Genomic DNA, 23,337 nt, shown 5'->3' with positions numbered 1-23,337 from the left:
CCACAAGAGAAAGTAATAGTTGAATTTATAAAAATGACCCCTTTCAAAAGTTTACACACACTTGATTTTTAATACTGTGTTGATACCGGAATGATCCACAGTGTTTTTTTTTTTGTTTTGTTTTTTGTTTTGTTTGTTTGTTTAGTGATAGTTGTTCATGAGTCCCTTGTTTGTTTTGAACAGTGTCAGTTAAACTTAAGAAAAATCGTTCAGGTCCCACAAATTCTTTGAGTTTTCAGCAACATTGTGTATTTAAACCCTTTCCAACAATGACTGTATGATTTTGAGATCCATCTTTTTACACTGAGGACAACTGAGGGACTATTATATTATATGCAGGTTCAAACGCTCACTGATGCTTCAGAAGGAAACCCAATGCATTAAGAGCCAGGGGGTGAAAACTTTTTGAATTTGAAGATCAGGGTAAATTTTACTTATTTTGTCTTCTGGAAAACATGTAAGTATCATCTGTAGCTTCTAAAGGGCAGTACTAAATGAAAAAATATGATATTTAGGCAAAATAAGAAAAACGTACACATCTTCATTCCGTTCAAAAGTTTTCACCCCCTAATGCATTGTTTCCTTCTGGAGCATCAGTGAGCGTTTGAATCTTCTGTAATAGTTGCATATGAGCCTCTCAGTTGTCCTCAGTGTGAAAAGATGGATCTCAAAATCATACAGTCATTGTTGGAAACGGTTAAAATACACAAAAATGCTGACAAACCAAAGAATTTGTGGGACCTGAAGGACTTTTCTGAAGTACAGCAGGCAGTTTAACTGTTCAGGACAAACAAGAACAACTCATGAACAACTATCAATCAAGTGTACTAGGAAGCAAGTGTATGTAAACTTTTGAACAGGGGCATTTTTTTATAAATTCAACTATTATTTTGTCTTGTGGACTATATGTAAACGTCCTTTATGTGGAATATCTTATTCAGGTCAGTACTAAATAAAAAAAATAACATGCATTTTGTGTGAACCCTCTCATTTTGAAGATTCTGTAAGGTGTATGTTAACTTTTGACCTCAACTGCATTTCTCTAAATCACAGTCATTCGATTTTAGTCTGTTTCATTGTATCCATATGCTATTTCTGTTATACGTTGAATGAATTATTCAGATTCTGAACAAGTTCAAAGAGTGTCTGTAACTTGAAACGCTCATCAGTGCCATAGATGATCTGATTAAACGAACACTACATTCATATAAAGCAGCAGCAGGGTTGTGTGGAAATACCCAGAGGTCTCTGTCTCCCAGCATTCGCTTCCAGTTCAGACTCTGAGTAAATATTTGCATTGCCCTCAGAAAATAAGAGAGAGGATGTTAGCTGGGCATTGATAAAGCCTGTGCATACACATTACTTAGCTGCAAGGCACAAGAAACAATAAAAAATAGAAGCAAAACATACATGTAGAAGTAAAAACACTGAAGTAATTACACTGATGTCATGAAAATGAATGGATGGTATGGGAACAGACCGGGTCAGACGCCCCCAGTGATCTGCACGCTATTTCATCAAAGTATAGTAAAATGTGAGTTCAGCATCTTTTTTAGATTCTATTTACTTGACAGATTAGTTTATTTGCTTGTTTTAAAAAATCCAGTTGTTTATTATAAGGCAGTGAATGGCGTCATTAAGATGCACGTCTTACAATGTCAAACAGCATAAAAAGAAGAAAAGGTTTTGTAATGTGTAAACAAATAAAAGAAATTTGTTCAAGATGTACTGGTTTGATCCATGATCCATCTCTAAAATACTCATTAGATTTACTTAGAAGAAATGTAAAACATTAATATGAAAACATCTGCTGTCCTCTAGTGGTCACTAGCTGCTGTTGGCCAGGTAGGAAAGCAAAGCAATGTTTAGACTAGCTTTCTTACCATTGTATATATCTAGAATATATATAGAATGAAAACAAAAAGATATCAGAGCATGTATTATGATGATTAATTTTATTGATAAAAATATATTAATAATAACAATAACAATATATTTTAGTGACCACCATAAATATTGTACATGAATATTATTAGAGAAATTGCAGATGCAAAATAAATAACTGACAGTATTTTACATTATGAATGGACATATCTGTTGGTGTTGTTTATGCTGTAATCTATAACATTCAAATATGTTTGGGTTGACAAACAATTCATTCAAATAAACTTTAATGAATTTTAGTTTACAACTGTATTTAATATCATATTTCAGTGGCCAGTGGATAGAAAATGCATATTGTATGGTTACTAATTTAAGTTGTATATAAATAAAAAAATACATAAAATAAATGTGAAAATACAGTAAAATAAAAACAAGGCTCAGAATCATGTAACATTCAGAAGATTGTCATACATTTTCACAAACTTTTTTTGTGTCATATTGAAGTAGTTTGAGTCACAAATAAAATTATTTAATTTGGGTACTGTTAGGTCAAATTTACATGTTAAAAATTTTGCCAATAAACACATTTCCTATATATTCTATATTACCGGTATGATCACAGTGAGAAAAACAACCAATTATATTACATATATACATATACATATACACACACACACACACACATATATATATATATATATATATATATATATATATATATATATATATATATATATATATATATATATATATATATATATATAATCAATTAAATATACTATCAGTCAAAACGATTTTGTCTTTTCTGCTCACCAAGCACAGTAAGATCTTGAAATATTTTTACTATTTAAAATAATTGTTTTCTATTTGAATATATTTTAAAATGTAATTTATTCCTGTGATTTTAAAGCTGATTTTTAGCATCATTATTTCAGTCTTCAGTGCTGATCTTTCAGAAATCATTGTAATATGCTGATTTCTTATCAATGTTGGAAACAGTGTTGCTTAATATTTTTTTGATTTTTAGGATTTTTTGATTAATAAAATGATAAAAAGAACAGCATTTATTTAAAATAGAAAAGTTTTTTTAACAATACACTACTGTTGAAAAGTTTGGGGTCAATAAATTTGTATTCTTTCTTTTTTTTGAAAGAAATTAATACTTTTATTCACCAAGGATATGTTAAATGAATAAAAAGTGATAGATTTACATTGTTAGAAAAGATTTATGTTTTGAATAAATGCTGTTCTTTTTAACTTGTTATCAAAGAATCTTGAAAAAATGAAAGTACCACAGATTCCAAAAAATATTTGTCTGCACAACTGTTTCCAACATTGATAATTCTAATAATAAATCAGTATATAAGAATGATTTCTGAAGGAACATTTGACACTTAAGACTGGAGTAACAGCTGATGAAATTCACCTTTGCATCAAAGGAATAAATTATTTTTTAAAGTAAATAAAAAAAACAAAACTTTATTTTATATACTGTAATAACATTTTTGCTATTTTACTGTTTTTTTTTTCTGTATTTTTGATCAAATAAATGCAACCTTGATGAGAATAAGATACTCATTAAAAAAAAATCAAGTCTTACTGATCCCAAACTTTTGACAGCAGTGTATATACACTACCAGTCAAAAGTTTTTGAACAGTAAGATTTTTTAATGTTTTTTTCTGCTCACCAAGCCTGCATTTATTTGATCCAAAATACAGCAAAACAGTAAAATCTTGAAATGTTTACTATTTAAAATAATTGTTTTCTATTTGAATATACAGTATTTAATATCATATTTCAGTGGCCAGTGGATAGAAAATGCATATTGTATGGTTACTAATTTAAGTTGTATATAAATAAAAAAATACATAAAATATTATTTTGAAATGTTTACTATTTAAAATAATTGTTTTCTATTTGAATATACAGTACAGACCAAAAGTTTGGACACACCTTCTCATTCATGTGTGTCCAAACTTTTGGTCTGTACTGTAGATATGAATTCAACTGAAAAAACTTGTGAAAAAATATCTTTCAGGTGGTCAAATAGCAAATAGTGGAGCTCTGCAGCCACCTACTGGTAAAAGTTATTTTTTTACTTTTAAAACTGGATTTTCCAAAAGATGGGCAAAAATCTTACACTAAACCATTTGAAATTATCCATGTTATCCCCATGAATTAAAGTTAGAAATGTGGGTCTTTTATAAAGTGAATTTTACATGAAAAAGCAGTTTTTGTATAAAAACCCATTTAAAATATATTTATTTATTCATTTATATATATTTAAAAAATATCACTAACCCACTGAAAACTGCACAAATGTAGAATAAAAACTTTAACAAACAGAAAAATATACAGTACAGACCAAAAGTTTGGACACACCTTCTCATTCATTTGAATGAGAAGGTGTGTCCAAACTTTTGGTCTGTACTGTATTTTAAAATAAAATTTATTTCTGTAATTGCAAAGCTGTTTTTTTTACCATCATTACTCCAGTTTTTAGTGTCGCATGACATGAAAAAGCAAATATACAAATTTCAATCATACATTCAATTTTTCTGTTAATATAGAATTCCATATCTTTCCAAAATAATATTGAGTAAATACAATGAAAAAAAAAGGATGCAAAATATTTTCTTTTTCTTGACCACAAAATTCACAGGTATATGAAATATTAAGCTTAAATCTTTCCAAAACATGCCACATACATTAATATACAGTAAGCTGCAGATTCCATGGTTGCATCACAGGAAACGGAAACACCGTGTGACAGCGTAACCATGGTCGGTAATTCCGTTTCCGGCTCCAGTCGGGATTTTTGTCCGCTCTGCAGGAATGTGTGGAGATGCTCTCGCTGTGGGAGAGGTAACAGCCGCACCTTCCCGCTGACAGATGAACCCACTAACGGCGCTGCGTGCCTTCGGCTCTCGGCACTGAGGGAAGCGGAGACACACTCGCATCCGCGCGGCTGCAGATCGGTCCCATTATCGCACATTCCCGGACTCGCATGATTGATTGAAGCCGCTGCTCCTCCTCATGGCGAAAAACACCCTGTCCTCACGATTCCGGGGAGTCGACATCGACGAATACGACGAGAATAAATTCGTGGACGACCAGGACGAGGCGGGCGAGCAGCAGGGACCGGACGCGTGTGAGGTGGACGATCTCATCAGGCAATATCCTTCAGATCAGACCAGCGCTGCTGCTGCTGCTGTCATGATCGATTATACCGACGGATCTTATTTATCATCTCTGTTAAACATGCCAGGAGTAAGTTCAGCTTTCTTAAGGTCACCCAAAAAAACAACCTTGTCCTAGTTTAGATGTACCTCATTCATTATTAACACACAGGTTGTGTCTTAAACCACATTGAGCTCCCTATCGAGACATCTGTATCCCTGTGATGTTCAGAAATGCTGTCCGGTGACTAAATTGGCAGTTAACTGTAATTCCAAATTATTACTGTTTTGTTCTTGTTTTTAATATAACATTTTTTTTTAATGAAGTTATTAGTGCTGCTGGTGACTTTCTGTTTTAGATATTTAATGTTACACTGCCAGTCAAAAGTTTTTGAACAGTAAGATTTTTAATGCTTTTTAAAGAAGTCTCTTCTGCTCACCAAGGCTTCATTTATTTGATCCTAAGCACAGCAGAAACAGTACAACTTTGAAACATTTTTACTATTTGAAATAACTTTGTTCTATTTGAATATATTTTAAAATGTAATTTATTTTTGTGATCAAAGCTAGGATTCTTAGAATAAAATGTTTAAAAGAACAGCATTATTATCAATATTTAAGATGGCTGATTGATCAGATTGATTAAAAGTGATGATAAAGACATTTATGATGTTACAAAAGATTTCTATTTCAGATAAATGCTATTCTTCTGAACTTTCTATTCAAAGAAACCTGAAAAAAATTATACTCGGTTGTTTTCAACATAATAATAATAATAATAAATGTTTTTTGATGTTAAAAATGGAGCTTTAAAACCACATTCATAAATTACATTTTAATATATATTCAAATAGAAAACAGTTATTTTAAATGGTAAAAAAAAATTCAAAATTTTACAGTTTTTGCTGTACTTTGGATCAAATAAATGCAAGAGACTTCTTTAAAAAACATAAATCTATCGATGCCTGATAAGGTATATCTATTAATATTTACTTATATAAATATTATTATATTTTGTTTTATTTTTTAAGTTTTAGAAAGTTGTCACTCTGATTATTTACATTTTTTCCAAATATTTATTTTAGCTTTAGTTTTGTTTTTAGCTGTTATAGATCAATTATTAAGTTATTTTAAGCTGTAAATTTAAATGTTATATCTTTAAGTGCTGTTGTGTTACCACACTGACTGAGAATACTTATTTTAAGGCACTTTTTTGATTACTTTTGGTGCCACTGAAATTTTAGTTATTATTACATCATTTGAATAACCTTGAACATGACAAGGTCATGCAGTTTTGACATGTGATATATAGTCTTTGGTTATATTTTTAAGTGACACACCAGAGATTCCAAATCAGTAAACAATTATTTCATTTCAAAGAAAAAAAACTCCCCCTCTTTTCTCCCAACTGTGCGTGAATGACGGTTATTTAATCAGGTCATCAGCGGTTGTGACTGGAATGATCCATTTTTGGTGCTCAGAGGCACATTTTCAGATTGGAGGAGCTTTAAAGAGCTCTGACATCTCCACTAATATGATTTGCATGAATATGAATTGCATGTTTCTCATCAGCATGTGACCCTGGATCACAAAACTAGTCATAAGTAAGTAGCACAGATATATTTGTAGCAATAGCCAAAAATACATTGTATGGGTCAAAATTATCGATTTTTCTTTTATGCCAAAATTCATTTAGATGTTAAGTAAAGATCATGTTCCATGAAAATATTTAGTAAATTTCCTACCGTAAATATATCAAAACGTAATTTTTGATTAGTAATATGCATTTCTAAGAACTTCATTTGAACCACTTCAAAGGCGATTTTCTCGGTTTTGTCGATTTTTTTCACATCAATGGAAAGCTTATTTATTCAGCTTTTAGATGATGTATACATCTCAATACATTTAAGAAAAAAAAATGAACCAGGGTGGACTACTCTATGGACTATTCTAGTTTTTGATCCAAAGTACAGCAAAAAATGTAAAATTTAGAAATATGTGTACTATTTAAAATAACTGTTTTCTATTTGAATATATTTTAAAATGTAATTTATTCCTGTGATTTCGAAGCTGAATTTTTAGCATCATTACTCCAGTCACATGATCCTTCAGAAATCGTTCTAATATCTAATATTTGCCACTCAAAAGACATTTTTTTATTATTATAATGTTGAAAACAGCTGAGTAGAATTTTTTTCAGGTTTCTTTGAGGAATAGAAAGTTCAGAAGAACAGCGTTTGTCTGAAATAGAAATCTTTTGTAACATTATTCATGTCTTTACAATCACATTTGATTACCTAAAGCATTCTTGCTAAGTAAAAGTATTAATTTCTTTCCCAGAGACTCTAAGCTTTTGAATGGTTGCGTGTAAATCGTTACAGAAGCTTTTAATTTCAGATAAATGCTGATCTTTGCATCTTTCTATTCATCAAAGAATCCTGAAAAAATGTTCTCGACTGTTTTAAATATTGATGATGATAGTTTCTTGAACATCAACTCAGCATATTAGAATGATTTCTGAAGGATCATGTGACACTGAAGGCTGGAGTAATGATGCTGAAAATGTAGCTTTGATCACAGGAATAAATGACAATTTTAAAATATATTCAAATAGAAAACACTTATTTTAAAAAGTAAAAATATTTCAAATTTACTGCTTTCGCCGTTTTTTAGATCAAATAAAAGCAGGCTTGGTGAGCAGAAGAGACTTCTTTAAAAAACATCAGAAATCATGGTGTTCAAAAACTTTTGACTGGTAGTGTAGTCCCATCCCAAAGTAAGTGTTATTGTTTGGGGCTGTTCAGGATGATTAAACAGAACAATGTTTTTATATGCCACAAAGAAACTGTTGACACTTTTCCAAGAAATCAACCTGTAAATGATTTATTTTTAGTTGTCTCTGCATATAACACTGAAAAAATTGCATACGTAAACAGCCAGTGAGACAATCTACTTCTTTGTAAACTACTTTCCCAAATTTTAATTGCACCAAAAATTAGATGTACTCCACATCTAAAGAATGCTCTTCAGGGTTTTTGGGAGTGACAGACTGGTTGGTCTGCTTTCCTTAACTAAGTGTGATGCACAGGGGACATGATGACAGCATTTCAGATCGCCTTGAGGAATCCACCAATCAACTCCAAGAATCCAGCAGTGAAAGTAAGAGCCAGTTCTGTTACTCAGACAGTTTGATGTATTGCTTTCAGATGTTCCAGAACACTGTTATTAGCGGCCCCATTTGTGCACAACAGGTTGTCACAGCCATGACATCATGTCCTCATGTGTCTGAAATGTGTTGTTGATTGACCTCGAGGGGTGTGAAATTCAGCGCTCTGTGTGGTTTATTACAACAAGAATGTTGATTACCACAAGAATAATTACCACTTCTCTTAAAAAAAACAATCTGGGCTATGCTGAGGCTCAGACAATGGAAGTGAACGGGGCCAATTTGTAATCATTAACATACTCAGTTATCCACGAAGTATTACGTTTTATTATATAAATGTATGAGTGCATTAACAGTGTGTGTTACAACATACTGACTTTTTTTGAGGTGGGGTAAGAAAGAAGTAGCCTTTTTTTTGGTAATCTACATAATGCCACAAAAGCTGTTAATTGAGCTTAAATTATACATGGGATATTCTTTTTCACAGAAACTACATTTGGTTTCAGCAGAATTAATGTAATTGCTTTTGTAACATTATACGCTTAACCTTATTGTAGGTGTCTTGTCCTAACTTGATAAAAAAAATTATTTTATTTTGAAAAAAAAAAGTATTATTTTAAAATGTATTATTTTATATATATATATATATATACCGTTCAAAAGGATCAGTAAAATGTGTAATTTCTACTTTAAAGAAGTTTCTTTTGCTCATAAATGCTGCATCTACTTGATAAAATATTGTGAAATATTATTACACTTTAAAATATTTTTTTATTTTAATATATTTTAAAATATAATTTATTCCTGTGTTGCAAAGCTGAATTTTCATCAGCTATCACTCCAGTCTTCAGTGTCACATGTTCCTTGAGAAATCATTCTAATATGCTGATTTATTACTTTTATTTTTATTTTTTGAAAATGTGATACTTTTTTTTGTAGAATTCTTTGATATATAAAAGTAAAAGATTACAGCATTCATTTCAAATAGAAATGTTTTCTAACATTATAAGTCATTGCTATCAGTTTTTATCAATTTAACATATCCTTGGTGAATAAAAGTAGTAATTTCTTAAAAAAAAAAATACTGTGTTTTTTTCAGAATTTATCAAATTAATGCAGCCTTGATAAGCATAAGAAACATAAAAAAACATTAAAAACAGCAGTATATTATTATTATTATTATTATTATTATTATCATTATTATTAAGAAAATTAGGCTTTTTAAATTATTTTATTTAACAATGTCTTTGCTATAGGTTTTCATCAATTTAACACATCCTTGGTGAATAAATGTATTAATTTCTTTAAAATAAAAAAATTAAATAAATAAAAAAATTACAGTTTTTTTCTGAATTTTTGATTAAATTAATGCAGCCTTGATGAGCATAAGAAACTCTTATAATAATATTAAGAAAATTAGGCCTTTTTAATTTAATTTAATAAAATTAGATTTTTTGGTAATCAACAGCCATAAAAGCTTCTAATTGTTTTTGGCTAAAATAGTTTTGGACGGCATTGAATCCTTTTTTTTCTTAGATGAATAAAAAGTTTAAAAAAAATTACAATTTAAGTCTTTGCTATCACTTTATGTCAATTTAACACATCCTTGGTGAATAAATGTATTCATTTCTTTAAAGAAAAAAGAAAAAATAAAAGAAAAATTTACTGACCACAAACTAAATGATAGTTTATATTGTCACAAAATAAATGCTATTCTATTTTTGGCTAAAATTGTTTTTGGACTGCATTGAATTAGCAGGTAAACATGTCGACAGTGTTGATGCATTTAAATGATGCTGGAGTAGCAATATGTAAAATTTGTTTGACTGAAGCAACAAGAGGCAGCTTGTTGCTTAAGAACATTACCACAACTGTTTTAATTCATCTTCTGAGAACCTGAGTTAATAGTTACCCCAAATTAATTTTTTGAAACTTCTTCAGCTTCTTGGCTCAATAAAAACTTTCATTTCGGTTTCTGTGTTTTGTATAAAATATATTTTGGTGCATCACTAGTTATTATGCATTTAAACAGTCTATTGAGTACATATAAACATTCTCTTTTGGATGAGTGTTCGTCTTTTACACCACCTACACTTGTTTCTTGCTCCTCCACCTCCTCTCTCAGGAGCGGGCACAGGCGGTGGTGTTACGAGTGCTGACTGCATTCAAGAGCAGCGATATCGAGCCAGCCGTGAAGTCTCTGGACAAGAACGGAGTGGACCTGCTGATGAAGTACATCTACAGAGGCTTCGAGAAGCCCTCAGATAACAGCAGCGCCATCCTGCTCCAGTGGCACGAAAAGGTCTGTCTTGGAAAAAAGAGACTTGATCTCTTGAGTCTGCTTTTCATTTCACACATCTATTTCTATTCTTGTCTTCTCGCTCAGGCTTTCGCCGTGGGGGGTCTGGGGTCTATCGTACGGGTGCTGACTGCGAGAAAATCTGTCTGAGGAGCTGAAAGAAATCGAGAGATAACCAGCCACGGGATTTGTTTCTCTTTCTTAGACACGGACAAGTTCCTCTCTCACTACTCAACCGAATCCGAGGGAAAACCACTTATGCTCAACTGATTATTTCACTCAGTAACAAGAGATATTGTATGATATTTAATGTAAATTATTGATTCTTCAATATGTTGTTACAGAAGACACGATTCTCAACCAATGAAGGTGAACGGTTGTGCGACAGAAGGATGATGAGTCTCGTGATGAGACTCTGCTGTCTAAGCCCTGAGCTGCAGTTTCAGGGCAAGAAATACTGTGACGAATATGAAACTTGTATTTGCTCGTTTTACTTAGTTGGCACTCTCGGATGTGTAGTTCTCATTTCTTTAGTTCTGGTTCTCATTTTTTCTTATTGTACAGAAAGAGGATGATGTTTAATATATAGTATTTAGGTGGTGAATTTATGGTTCAAATCATAGTGTGGGGTCAGGTTGGGAGGGTTATTGTGAAGTGCCTGGTGCAATAAAGAACATTAAGAGTGTATTTCTTTTCTTATGTATACTTAAATTATTTTTTAAAAATTCAAACTTTTATTTCAGCTAATTAACATTTAAAAAAAAAAAAATCTGTTTAACTTGATGTACTTAACTAAAAATAAACTGACAAGAAAATTAAATATACACGACAAAAACCTAAATGAAAACAGAAAAGACAAGGGTTTCTTTAACCCTGCTCCTGGAGAACTACCATCCTGCAGACTTACAGTCAAGCCTGAAATTATTCATACCCCTGGCAAAGTCTGACTTAAAGTTATTTTTATTCATCCAGCAAGGTTTTTTTTTTTTTTTTGATTAGAAACGACACAGACGTCTCCCAGAAGATAATAAGACGATGTACAAGAGGCATCATTGTGGAAAAAATATTACTCATCTTTTATTTACATTTGAACAAAAAAGTGGCAGGTCCAAAATTATTTATACCCTTCTCAATAATCAATAGAAAAGCCTTTATTGGCTATTACAGCAATCAAACCCTTCCTATAATTGCTGACCAGCTTTTTGCATGTCTCCGCTGGTATTTTTGGCCATTCATCTTTAACGATGAGCTCCTACTCTTTCAGGTTGGAGGGTCTCCTTGCCACCACCCTGATCTTTAGCTCCCTCCACAGATTCTCAATTGGATTTAAGTCAGGACTCTGGCTGGGCCACTGAAAAATGTTAATGTTTCTGTCTGATAACCATTTCTTTACCACTTTTGCGGTGTGTTTTGGGTCATTGTCCTGCTGAAATGTCCAAGTTTCTCTGCAGACTGCCTGATGTTGTTGTTGAGAATTTTGATGTATTGCTCCTTTTTCATGGTGCTGTTTACTGTGATTAGGTTCCCTGGTCCACCGGCTGAAAAACACCCCCAAAACATTAGGTTCCCACCACCATGTTTGACAGTGGGGATGGTGTTCTTAGGGTTGAAGGCTTCTTCTTTTTATGCCAAATGAAGGCTACATCATTGTGGCCAAACAATTCAATTTTTGTTTTGTCTGACCATAAAACAGAAGACCAGAAGTCTTCTTCTTTGTCCAGATGAACATTTGCAAAGGCCAAGCGGGCTTTTGTGTGCCTTATCTGGAGAAGTGGTGTCCTCCTTGGTCTGCTTCCATGGAACCCAGTGGTGTACAGTGTCTGTTGGACTGTCTGCCTTGAGATGTTGCCACCAGCAGAGCTCAGATTCATCAGGATGGCCTTGGTGGTGATCCTTGGATTCTTTTTTTCTTTTTCTTTTTTTTACCTCTCTCATTATCCTCCTGGCCAGCACAGGTGTCACTTTTTGCTTCAGACCACGTCCTTTTTTTAAAATAATACTTTGCACTGTAGCCACTAGAACTTGGAACTAGAGCTAAAAACATTTAGATATGGTCTTATAGCCCTTTCCTGACTTGTGAGCAGCCACAATGCACATCCGCAGGTCCTCAGTGAGCTCCTTTGTCTTTGCCATGACTGTCCACAAACCAACAGCAGAGAACTTCTGTTTTTCACCTGTTGAGTTGATTAAAACAGCTGTTCCCAATGAATCAGGCTAATTAGGATGCTTTAGAACAGCGTGGACTATTTGGAATGGTATATTCCAAATGGTATATGGTATAATGGATTTTCCCATAGACTGTGACAGTTTGCAAAGGGTATGAATAATTTTGGACATGCCACTTTTTGTTCAAATGTAAATAAAAGATGAGAAATTTTTTTTTTCCACAATGATGCCTCTTATACATCGTCTTATCATCTTTTGGGAGAAGCCTGTGTCATTTCCGGTCAAAAAAAAAAAAAAACTTGCTGGTTGAATAAAAGTAACTTTAAGCAAAAATTTGCCAGGGGTATGAATAATTTCAAGCTTGACTGTATGTTCCAACCCTGCTTTAACACACCTGTCTGTAATTAAGTAGCCCTGAACACCTTGATTAACTGGTTCAGGTGTGTTTGATTAGGATTGAGTATGGTAGCTCTCCAGGAACAGGTTTGGAGACATTTGCTGATACAGCATTTTACGACAAAAAGGCGATGCCCACAAAGACTGACATTGACATTGAAAATTTCTATTTGGTGTGCTGTTGCAAATCAAGATCAAAATGATTTTTGGCCAAACTGGTCAGAAGTTATAAGCAGAAATGTCAATATTTTATATCATATGACCAGTAGGTGGTTCTGTGCTGAAACTACTCATGGTCATGCTTGTTATAACATACCAAGTTTGGTCAGAATCCACCGAAGCATTGCAGAAATTTAGCCTAATAACCATTTTTGCACAAATTCGTTAACACCTTTTACGAAAACTTTTACGAAGTTTGGTATATCAAAAAGCTTCTCATAACTTTTCGTCAGAATGCTGTGAAGATGATTTGATCCAATTTTGTGGATCAACAATTCTGTGTATTTAACTACAACACGTTTTTTTATTTTTATTGTAGTGATATGAGTAACGGGGGGCCTGTGCCCCAGTAGAGCTTTAGGTCTAGCAACTCCTCTGTTTTAGACCTTATGCTTCAAAGGTTATTAGCAGAAACATGAGTGCAAATTTGGCCTGTTGGTGGCGATAGAGAATTTGATCTAGAGCCTCTAAAGTTGCTGTGGTTAATGTTGAGACTATCCTCTAACTATGTGCCAAATTTCATAACATCCTTTTAACCTATCTGTCCAGAAAAAGTAATAGTAACAGTAAAAAAAACCCAGTATTTTCCCCAAATCAAACAGCCTGTAAACATCCTTAAATCAAGATACATTTACTTGAGATGAAAAATGAAGACATTTAGTCTTGTTCTCTGACAAACTAACCAAAATTAAGAGCATATGCTTAAAACAAGAACAAATATCTGTCAGTGGGATATGAAAGCTTTTTTTCTGAGCTCATTGGCAGGCGTTTGCTTGTTGAAATCATTTTGATCATTTTTTTTCTTCTCAAATAAATGGATCTTGATTTAAGAATATTTTGACATTTGGACTAGAAAACAACACAAAAACACTGATGAAGAACGTCACTATTTTGTGGTGTGATCAGAAGGTCTGGTACAAGTTATTTCCATATTCTAGTATTTGGGAACAGAGCTATTCAATTAGTTCACTTCCAGAACTAAGATGTTCATGCCTTTCTTTCTTCAATCGATAAGAAATTGTTTCTTGAGGAAAACATCTCAGGAATTGTCTCCATATAGTAGACTTCTATTATGCCCATGAGTTCTATTATGCCCATCAAAAATGTAGTTTAAACAAAGCTTTAAAGGGCTCTAAACGATCCCAGCCGAGGAAGAAGGGTTTTAGCGAAACCATTGGTCATTTTTGTCAAATGCTCGTATTGTCTCGTCTCTGCGGTGCACATGCGTAGTCCGGGTAAATACAGTTAGGGTATGTCGAAAAACTCCCATCTCATTTTCTTCTTCAACTTCAAAATCATTCTACATCGCTGTTTTACCCTTTTTTTTGATGGACGTTTGTTCTTCTTGTTTTGCGGTGCTCAATTTCCTACACCTTCTACCTTATTTTGTTTATTCTCAGGTTAGGTAAAGATAGTCGAATCTGCCCTATCGTATAAGTAATTTTCATACTCACACCACAGGCTTCAGAAGACTCCTCCGTGGTCTGTTCAAGTCTATCAATCAGAGTCTTTTGGCAGGCAGGCTTCTTGGTTATAATAAAGTATAATTTTATTGTCTATAGGTTATATATTTTACATACAAATACTAATATATAAAATAAAGAAATATAAAAGAAAATAAATTGCTATCTTAGTCGTTCGAAGACTTCAATGGAGGTCGTCTGGCACCGGAGAAGCTGTTACAGAACCAGCATCTGATGTCCTCTTCGTACTTCAGCCTTTTATACCCAGCAGGTGCATTCCAATGTCCTGAGATACCATGAGTTTTTGGAAATCCCCTAAGAAAGTACCTATATAACCTCTCTACATCTTCGCATTCTTTCTTCTCCGGATTCTTCTCCTCTTCTTCACTCTACGCCTGTCTACTACAGAACACTCGACGGTAACATTTGAATTCCTCTTGGTCATTCTTTTTTAGCAAAGCTCTTTCTAATACATGTTTGTTTCCTAGCTATGTTCTTGCTAGTACATGTTATAAACCTTTTCTTAATAAATGCTTTAAAACAACAAGTATGGTGTTTTTCTTAATAAACTGCTTTCAATAAAACGTATACAATACAAGTGTGTGGTGTCTTTCTTAATAAACTACTTTCAATAAAACGTATACAATACAAGTGTTCGGTGTCTTTCTTAATGAAGCTAACACAATACAAGTGTTGTATAGAAGAAAAGGACATACTTGCAACAGGAAAATTGCATATTTCATTAACATTCTTTACATGTTCACTTTGTAAACACTGGGTCGGTACTTTTGCAGCGATATAGAACGATTTTGAAGTTGGGGAAGAACACAAGATGGGAGTTTTTCGACACACTAACTGTATTGAACTGGAATACACAGAGTTCACGCAGACATAGACGAGACAAGCGTTTGAGGTTAAAAAATATATGAATTGTTTGTTTTGAAAATGACCGATTGTTTCGCTAGATAAGACCCTTCTTCCTCGACTGGGACTGTTTAGAGCCCTTTGAAGCTGCGTTTTGAACGTTCAAACTCGCGGCCAACATAGAAGTCCACTATACAGAGGTAATTTCCTAATTTTTTCCCTCAGAAAACAATTTCTTTACGTCTGAAGAAAGAAATACAATGGGGTAAGTACATTTTCTGTTTTTGTTTTTGTTTTTTTTGTTTTTTGGGGGCTGGAAGCTGTATTTCCAAACCCCTAAGATCTTCGTTCATCCTCAGAACACAAATTAAAATATTTTGATACCTCTCTGGCCCTTGATTGTGTCAGTTGCGTTGCTGTCTATGCAGGGTCAAAAAGCTCTCATAGTTTATCAAAAATATCCTTAAAGGAGTAGTTCACTTTCAGAACAAAAATTTACAGATAATGTACTCACCCCCTTGTCATCCAAGATGTTCCTGTCTTTCTTTCTTCAGTCGTAAAGAAGTGGTTTTTTGAGGAAAACATTTCAGGATTTCTCTAATGGACTTCTATGGTGCCCCCGAGTTTGAACTTCCAAAATGCAGTTTAAACGCAGTTTCAAAGGGCTCTAAATGATCCCAGCCGAGGAAGAAGGGTCTTCTCTAGCGAAACGATTGGTTATTTTCAAAAAAACATTTACAATTTATATACTTTTTAATCTTTAGTACACACATAGCTAGATATGACGAGCATTTGAGGTTAAAAAGTAATAAGATTGTGAATTTCGTTTTGCTAGATAAGACTCTTCTTTCCTCGGCTGTGATCGTATTTTGTAAGTTCAAACTCGGGGGCACCGTATTAGTCCATTATATGAAGAGAAATCCTGAAATGTTTTCCTCAAAAAAACATAATTTCCTTTTTTCTCTAAAAGTGAACTATTCCTTTAATTATCCAAGGCCTTACAGCTGAGGGTGAGTAATTAATGACAGAATTTTCATTTTTGTCTGAACTATCCCCTACATTTTCATTACTCAGTCTTCAGATTATTGATCTTATGTTAGTTCTGCATTACAGCGATTCAGAAAAGCTTTGTCTCATCACTTTCAGATCCACTGTTAGAACAAAAGCACTGAAGTCAGCACTGCTAACCACACAGAAGCACAAAAATGCATCTTCAGACAAAATCACTGAGAAAGATTTTAATTTGATCAAGTTTTGATATTCCTGACATACCATGAAGTGAAACCAAAGTAAGGATGTAGTGGTATTTCGCTGAAAGCAGAGGCAAATGGATACTGTGACGGCTACAGTATCGTAACATGAATACAGTTGTAGAAAAGTGCATTTTGGATCTTTCAATAGAAATCTCATTCCTAAGCGGTTCATACGCAGGCCACTTATCTGCTTTTTCCAGAAAACCTTCATTTACGGCAAAACAAATTCTCTGAATTGACCGATTCAAGCTTTGTAATTCCAGTCTTTACATAAAACAGAAATCTTTGGGTTTCTTTTTCTAAAAACAGGAAACACGTTAAGCATCCTGCAGAGATGTTCAAATCTCTATATTCAGCTATATTTACACCAGAAGAGTCTGTCATTTTTCAGAGTGTTAACCTTAGTGCTGATGTGGCCTCAAAGTGTTAAAACACACAAAATTACATTGTTCTGACAGCAAAACACTTGTTTTCGCAGATAAAAACGAAGGAAAGATGTTTCTATCGACATGTTCTCAGAGAAATACAAATGCAGTTAGCCTTGAACGTTAAGGCTTCAAGTGTACTCGAATGCTTTAGTATACACTCGAAACCAAAGTACAATCAAAGCATTCGATATAAGGCATGCATGCTTGTTTCCTCAGTCTGTGCATATATGCCTCTATAATACAGTTTCAAGCCCACAGTGAAGAATCTCACACACATATACATACACACTCATATGAACAGTTTCGGAGGCTAATGCATGAGTATGATAAGCGAAAACAGAAACATAAGTTATGCATCCACTGATTTATAAATCCTCTTCTCACTTATATACAGGTATTCATATATAAATACTTGTATGGAATGTACTTAACTGTAATTTACACACAAACAAGGCAGATTAAAGTAAAATGCTTTCACATATTCAAAATCATGATAGTTTATGACATCCCATTCCTGATTTTCACTAACGTCCAGTATTGGAGGAAAAAGCACGCCGTTTATTCTTCATAAGCAGTGAAATGAAACGGCGAATATGATTTGCCCAACTGTGAGTTCAGATTGGAGTTACAAAAAAGGAAATGAAAATTAGATTCGTTTTTCATCCTTTTCCAGTTGAAGGATCTTGGAAACAGCAGTTTTCTAGAAGCAGATGAAGTATGAGCGAGATGGATGACGCCACTTAACCATAACTTAAAAGATGAATTTCGCCAGTCAAGAAAAGATGATGTTCTTAAAGCATTTGTTTCCAGTCCCTGCAATATTTTAGTGAAAATTGGACAGAGTTGTTTTTGTGTCCCGTTGTTTAAAGGGCATGAGCTACATAGGAACTGTCGAGGCAGGGATCCAAACTGCGGAGTCGGCAATTGCTCCATTCAGATGTCGGTAGTTTTTCTACCGAGAGCATTTCCTGTTCCCTCTTTTACTTTTGTTGCCTCTGAGTATTTGTCTCTCAACTCCAACTTGAGGTTCCTGAGATGGAAGGCCGTATGATCCCTTTGGGTGAGGGCTTGGATCCAAACCACGACATCTGAAACACATATGAAACATTAGATTCAAACAGTGTTTCTATCATTCAAACACATTCTATCAGTGCACAAGATGTGACGAGGAATACACTGCTATAGAAATGTTGGTACATTTTTTGTAAATTTGTAAATAAACAAAATAGAATGAATACCATTTATAATAAACAAAAATATAATATTTATAAAAATTTAATTATTTATTTTTCCCAAATAAATTAAATGAAAAAAATAAAATAAAACAGTTGTAGTTCACAGTATTTAAAATAAACACTATAGAATAAATACCATTTTTAATAAACAATAAAAAAATATTTATTTTTCCCAAAGAAATTAAATGAAAAAAATAAAATAAAACAGTTGTAGTTCACAGTATTTAAAATAAACAATATAGAATAAATACCATTTATAATAAATAATAAATATATTATTTATAAAAATTAAAAGCATGAAGATGTCTTGGAAACACTTTATTCTTTGCTCATTTAAGTTTCATATATATATATATATATATATATATATATATATATATATATATATATATATATATATATATATAATACCATTTAATAGTTTGGGGTATCTATTTATTTATTTAATTTTCCCAAATACATTTTTTTTTTTAAACAACAAAACAGTTGTAGTTCACACTTTATAATAAACATTAAAAAAATATTTCTAAAAAATAAAAACCACGAAGATGTGTTTTAACACTACCATTTAAAAGTTTGGGGTCGGTACAGTCTATGCATTTATTAATTAATTTTTTGTATTTTTTTTTGTCAGTACAATCTATTTATTTATTTATTTTCCCCTCAAAGAAATGAATATATATATTTTTTTAATAATAAAACAGTTGTAGTTCACAGTACTTTAAATAAACAATATTAAATAAATAATTAAATATTTTCATGAGTAATAAATTGATACTTTAATTCAGCAAGCACTGAATAAATTTATCAAAAGTGACAGTAAAGATTTATAATGCTCCAAAAGATTTCTTTCAAATATATTTTGCACTTCCTATTCAAAGAATCCTGGAGAAAAAAAAAAATAATAATAAAAACTGAGCAGCACAAATGTTTTTAACATTACATTAATAAAAGTGCAAAAAAAAAAAACTGAGCACCACAATGTATTGGAGTAATGATGCTGAAAATCACCTTTGCCATCAAAGAAATAAAGTACATTTTAAAAATATTTAAATAAAAAAATAGTTATTTTAAAATATAGTATTTCACAATATTGCCATTTTACTGCATTTTTGACAAATAATTGCAGCCTTGTTTAGTACGAGACTTTTCTAATACAAAAAAAAAATCTTACTGTACAGTCGTGGCCAAATGTTTTGAGAATGACACAAATATTAGTTTTCACAAAGTTTGCTGCTCAACTGCTTTTAGATCTTTGTTTCAGTTGTTTCTGTGATGTACTGAAATATAATTACAAGCACTTCATACGTTTCAAAGGCTTTTATCCACAATTACATGACATTTATGCAAAGAGTCAGTATTTGCAGTGTTGGTTCTTCTTTTACAGGACCTCTGCAATTGGACTGGGCATGCTCTCAATCAACTTCTGGGCCAAATCCTGACTGATAGCAACCCATTCTTTCATAATCACTTCTTGGAGTTTGTCAGAATTAGTGGGTTTTTGTTTGTCCACCCGCCTCTTGAGGATTGACCACAAGTTCTCAATGGGATTAAGATCTGGGGAATTTCCAGGCCATGGACCCAAAATTTCAACGTTTTGGTCCCCGAGCCACTTAGTTATCACTTTTGCCTTATGGCACGGTGCTCCATCGTGCTGGAAAATGCATTGTTCTTCACCAAACTGTTGTTGGATTGTTGGAAGAAGTTGCTGTTGGAGGGTGTTTTGGTACCATTCTTTATTCATGGCTGTGTTTTTGGGCAAAATTGTGAGTGAGCCCACTCCCTTGGATGAGAAGCAACCCCACACATGAATGGTCTCAGGATGCTTTACTGTTGGCATGACACAGGACTGATGGTAGCGCTCACCTTTTCTTCTCCGGACAAGCCTTTTTCCAGATGCCCCAAACAATCGGAAAGAGGCTTCATCGGAGAATATGACTTTGCCCCAGTCCTCAGCAGTCCATTCTCCATACTTTTTGCAGAAGATCAATCTGTCCCTGATGGTTTTTTTTGGAGAGAAGTGGCTTCTTTGCTGCCCTTCTTGACACCAGGCCATCTTCCAAAAGTCTTGGCCTCACTGTGCGTTCAGATGCGCTCACACCTGCCTGCTGCCATTCCTGAGCAAGCTCTGCACTGGTGGCACTCCGATCCCGCAGCCGAATCCTCTTTAGGAGACGATCCTGGCGCTTGCTGGACTTTCTTGGACGCCCTGAAGTCTTCTTAACAAGAATTGAAACTCTTTCCTTGAAGTTCTTGATGATCCTATAAATTGTTGATTTAGGTGCAATCTTAGTAGCCACAATATCCTTGCCTGTGAAGCCATTTTTATGCAACGCAATGCAATGCAATGCAGGCTGCACGCGTTTCTTTGCAGGTCACCATGGTTAACAATGGAAGAACAATGATTTCAAGCATCACCCTCCTTTTAACATGTCAAGTCTGCCATTCTAACCCAATCAGCCTGACATAATGATCTCCAGCCTTGTGCTCGTCAACATTCTCACCTGAGTTAACAAGACGATTACTGAAATGATCTCAGCAGGTCCTTTAATGACAGCAATGAAATGCAGTGGAAAGTTTTTTTCGGGATTAAGTTCATTTTCATGGCAAAGAAGGACTATGCAATTCATCTGATCACTCTTCATAACATTCTGGAGTATATGCAAATTGCTATTATAAAAACTTAAGCAGCAACTTTTCCAATTTCCAATATTTATGTAATTCTCAAAACTTTTGGCCACGACTGTACATTACAGTTTAAATTCAACATTGTGATTACAAAAAACATTCTTCTGAGTAATTAACTGTAAATACACTCAGTAAATTATCATAATAAAGGTGTGTTAATGTTAATAAAATGATTAATTTAATTGTTAATACTACTCCTATTAAGAGACTTTATGACTTTATTAATGTTTTATTAACAACAATTATTAAACTTAAATCAATAAATATTCCATTTTGATGCTAATAACTGATTATTTCATTGATTATAGTCATGTTTTGGCCTGTAACTAATATGACAAGCAGATATTTTGACAAGACGACCCACAGTAGCAACACAACAGCTTCAATCTACAATTTTTAGATGCTTGAAATTAATTAAAATCTATGTCAAATAATAAGTCTACAGTAGAAGTGATAAATACCCATTTCACTTTTGAAATATCTCAGAAAGGAGAAGATAAAATAATAAATCCTAAATATTCTGTTATTATGATCCTTTTAAAAAAACTGATAACACGTGCATCCCTAGTGACATTTAACCCCATTTCAAATAAGGTTAAACTTCTGTAATAAAACAATCAACTTTTTCCACAAATCCCCCGCATAGACCACAGGGTAGCTCTGAAACGGGGCGGCAGGGACTGAGGCGGTGAGCGTAATGTAGCACAGAGATATGCCGTGATTTCCAGCGCTGCTGGGGTGAGCTATAAATACCTGCCAGCTGCTATTCCTGACCGTGTCACTGAGTGCTAATGGTTTGACTCGGAGCGGTGAGCCAGATATCCTGACCCACATTGTTAGCCACCCTAGCAGTGTGGCCTAGTTAGCTCGCGGATGCGGAGGAGACACTGCTGGGTGTGATGAGGCTACAGAAGAATGCAAGAAAACATGTGTTTTTTTCACACACCTTGTACTCCAGTGTCTGTTTGAGCATGTCCTCCTCTTCTTTTGAGAAATGTAGAAGTACAGAAACGGCTCTGATGAGCTGGAAAGCCTGAAAAGAGAAGCAGAGAGACTTAGAGAGAGGTAACCTCTCATGGGAGCATTCATAAAAGCATCACTTATGCTGCTATAGTCAAGAGTTAGCAGAGGACTCTCTGGTGTTTGTATACAACTGGTTTGTATTGAAAAGTAAATTAGGGTAAATAATGTACCAGAAAATCTTTTAAAGGACACCGTGGCTCCAATAATCTGATACACTACTGTTTGAAAGAGTCTTGTCAGTGGTAGAAGTCTTATATGCTCATAAAGGCTGCTTTTCTTTGATCATTAATACACTAAAACAGTAATACTGCGATACAGTTAAAAATCTATTTAAAGTGTCCTCACTGCAAAAAATGCTTTTCTTAGATTTTTTTTGTCTCGTTTCCAGCCAAAATATCAAAAAATTCTAGACTTTTCTAGACACATAAAAACAAGTCAAAATTAAGTGCATGTTTGCTTAAAGCGAGCAAAATAATCTGCCAATTGGGTAAAAAAAAAATCTTGTTTTCTGTTTGAAATAAGATTATTCTTCTTACCCCATTGGCAGATTATTTTGCTTGTTCTAAGCAAAAACTCACTTAATTTTGACCTGTTTTTACGTGTCTAGAAAATCCTTCTTGATTTAAGAATGTTTAGATATTTTGGCTGGAAACGAGACAAAAAAAATCTAAGTAAGAAAAGCTTTTTTGCAGTGCTTGCTAAATAAAAGTATTTATGGTATAGTTTAAAGTTTTTTCTTTTATCTGAACAGATCTAGTGGAATTTAGGATTGCATCACTTGCTCACTAATGGATCCTCTGCAATGAATGGGTGCCGTCAGAATGAGAGTCCAAACAGCTGATAAAAACATCACAATTATCCACAAGCAATCCAAACTCCAGTTTGTGAAGTGAAAAGCTGCAAATCCATTAAGGTGTTTTAACTTTAATCCATCACTTCTGGACAAAATATAAGTACATATTCATAATAACACATATCCTTGCACATCAAAATGCACAGACATATTTGTTTAGAACTGTTTTGGACTTTTAACTTGCAATCGATACTTGATCTATGCATATTTTTGCTTGCCT

The 23,337-nt window shown here is 33.5% G+C and overlaps 2 protein-coding genes across 4 annotated transcripts in view; one reads left to right on the top strand and one right to left on the bottom strand.

Moving 5' to 3' along the window:
- The first annotated feature begins 4,686 nt into the window (after positions 1-4,686).
- On the top strand, positions 4,687-11,224 carry arpc5la (actin related protein 2/3 complex, subunit 5-like, a). The gene is made up of 4 exons (XM_073819510.1): positions 4,687-5,062; positions 8,152-8,223; positions 10,356-10,532; positions 10,617-11,224. The coding sequence occupies exons 1-4, from the start codon at positions 4,922-4,924 to the stop codon at positions 10,677-10,679; spliced, it is 453 nt and encodes a 150-aa protein (XP_073675611.1). The 5' UTR covers positions 4,687-4,921; the 3' UTR covers positions 10,680-11,224.
- A 5,636-nt stretch (positions 11,225-16,860) lies between these two features.
- Positions 16,861-23,337, bottom strand: part of golga1 (golgin A1) — a 31,128-nt gene continuing 24,651 nt past the window's right edge. For all 3 annotated transcript variants that reach the window (XM_073818990.1, XM_073818991.1, XM_073818992.1), the window contains 2 exons: positions 22,188-22,274; positions 16,861-18,406 (listed from right to left, as the gene is read on the bottom strand). In XM_073818990.1, the coding sequence (XP_073675091.1) occupies positions 18,329-18,406; positions 22,188-22,274 (165 nt within the window). In that variant the 3' untranslated portion in view covers positions 16,861-18,328. The remainder of the gene's footprint in view (positions 18,407-22,187; positions 22,275-23,337) is intronic.

The sequence above is a fragment of the Garra rufa genome, chromosome 15 (genome assembly GCF_049309525.1).
Source record: "Garra rufa chromosome 15, GarRuf1.0, whole genome shotgun sequence".
NCBI lineage: Eukaryota > Metazoa > Chordata > Actinopteri > Cypriniformes > Cyprinidae > Garra > Garra rufa.
Note: the sequence above shows the minus strand (reverse complement) of the source record. Positions and strands in the feature narration are given on the sequence as shown.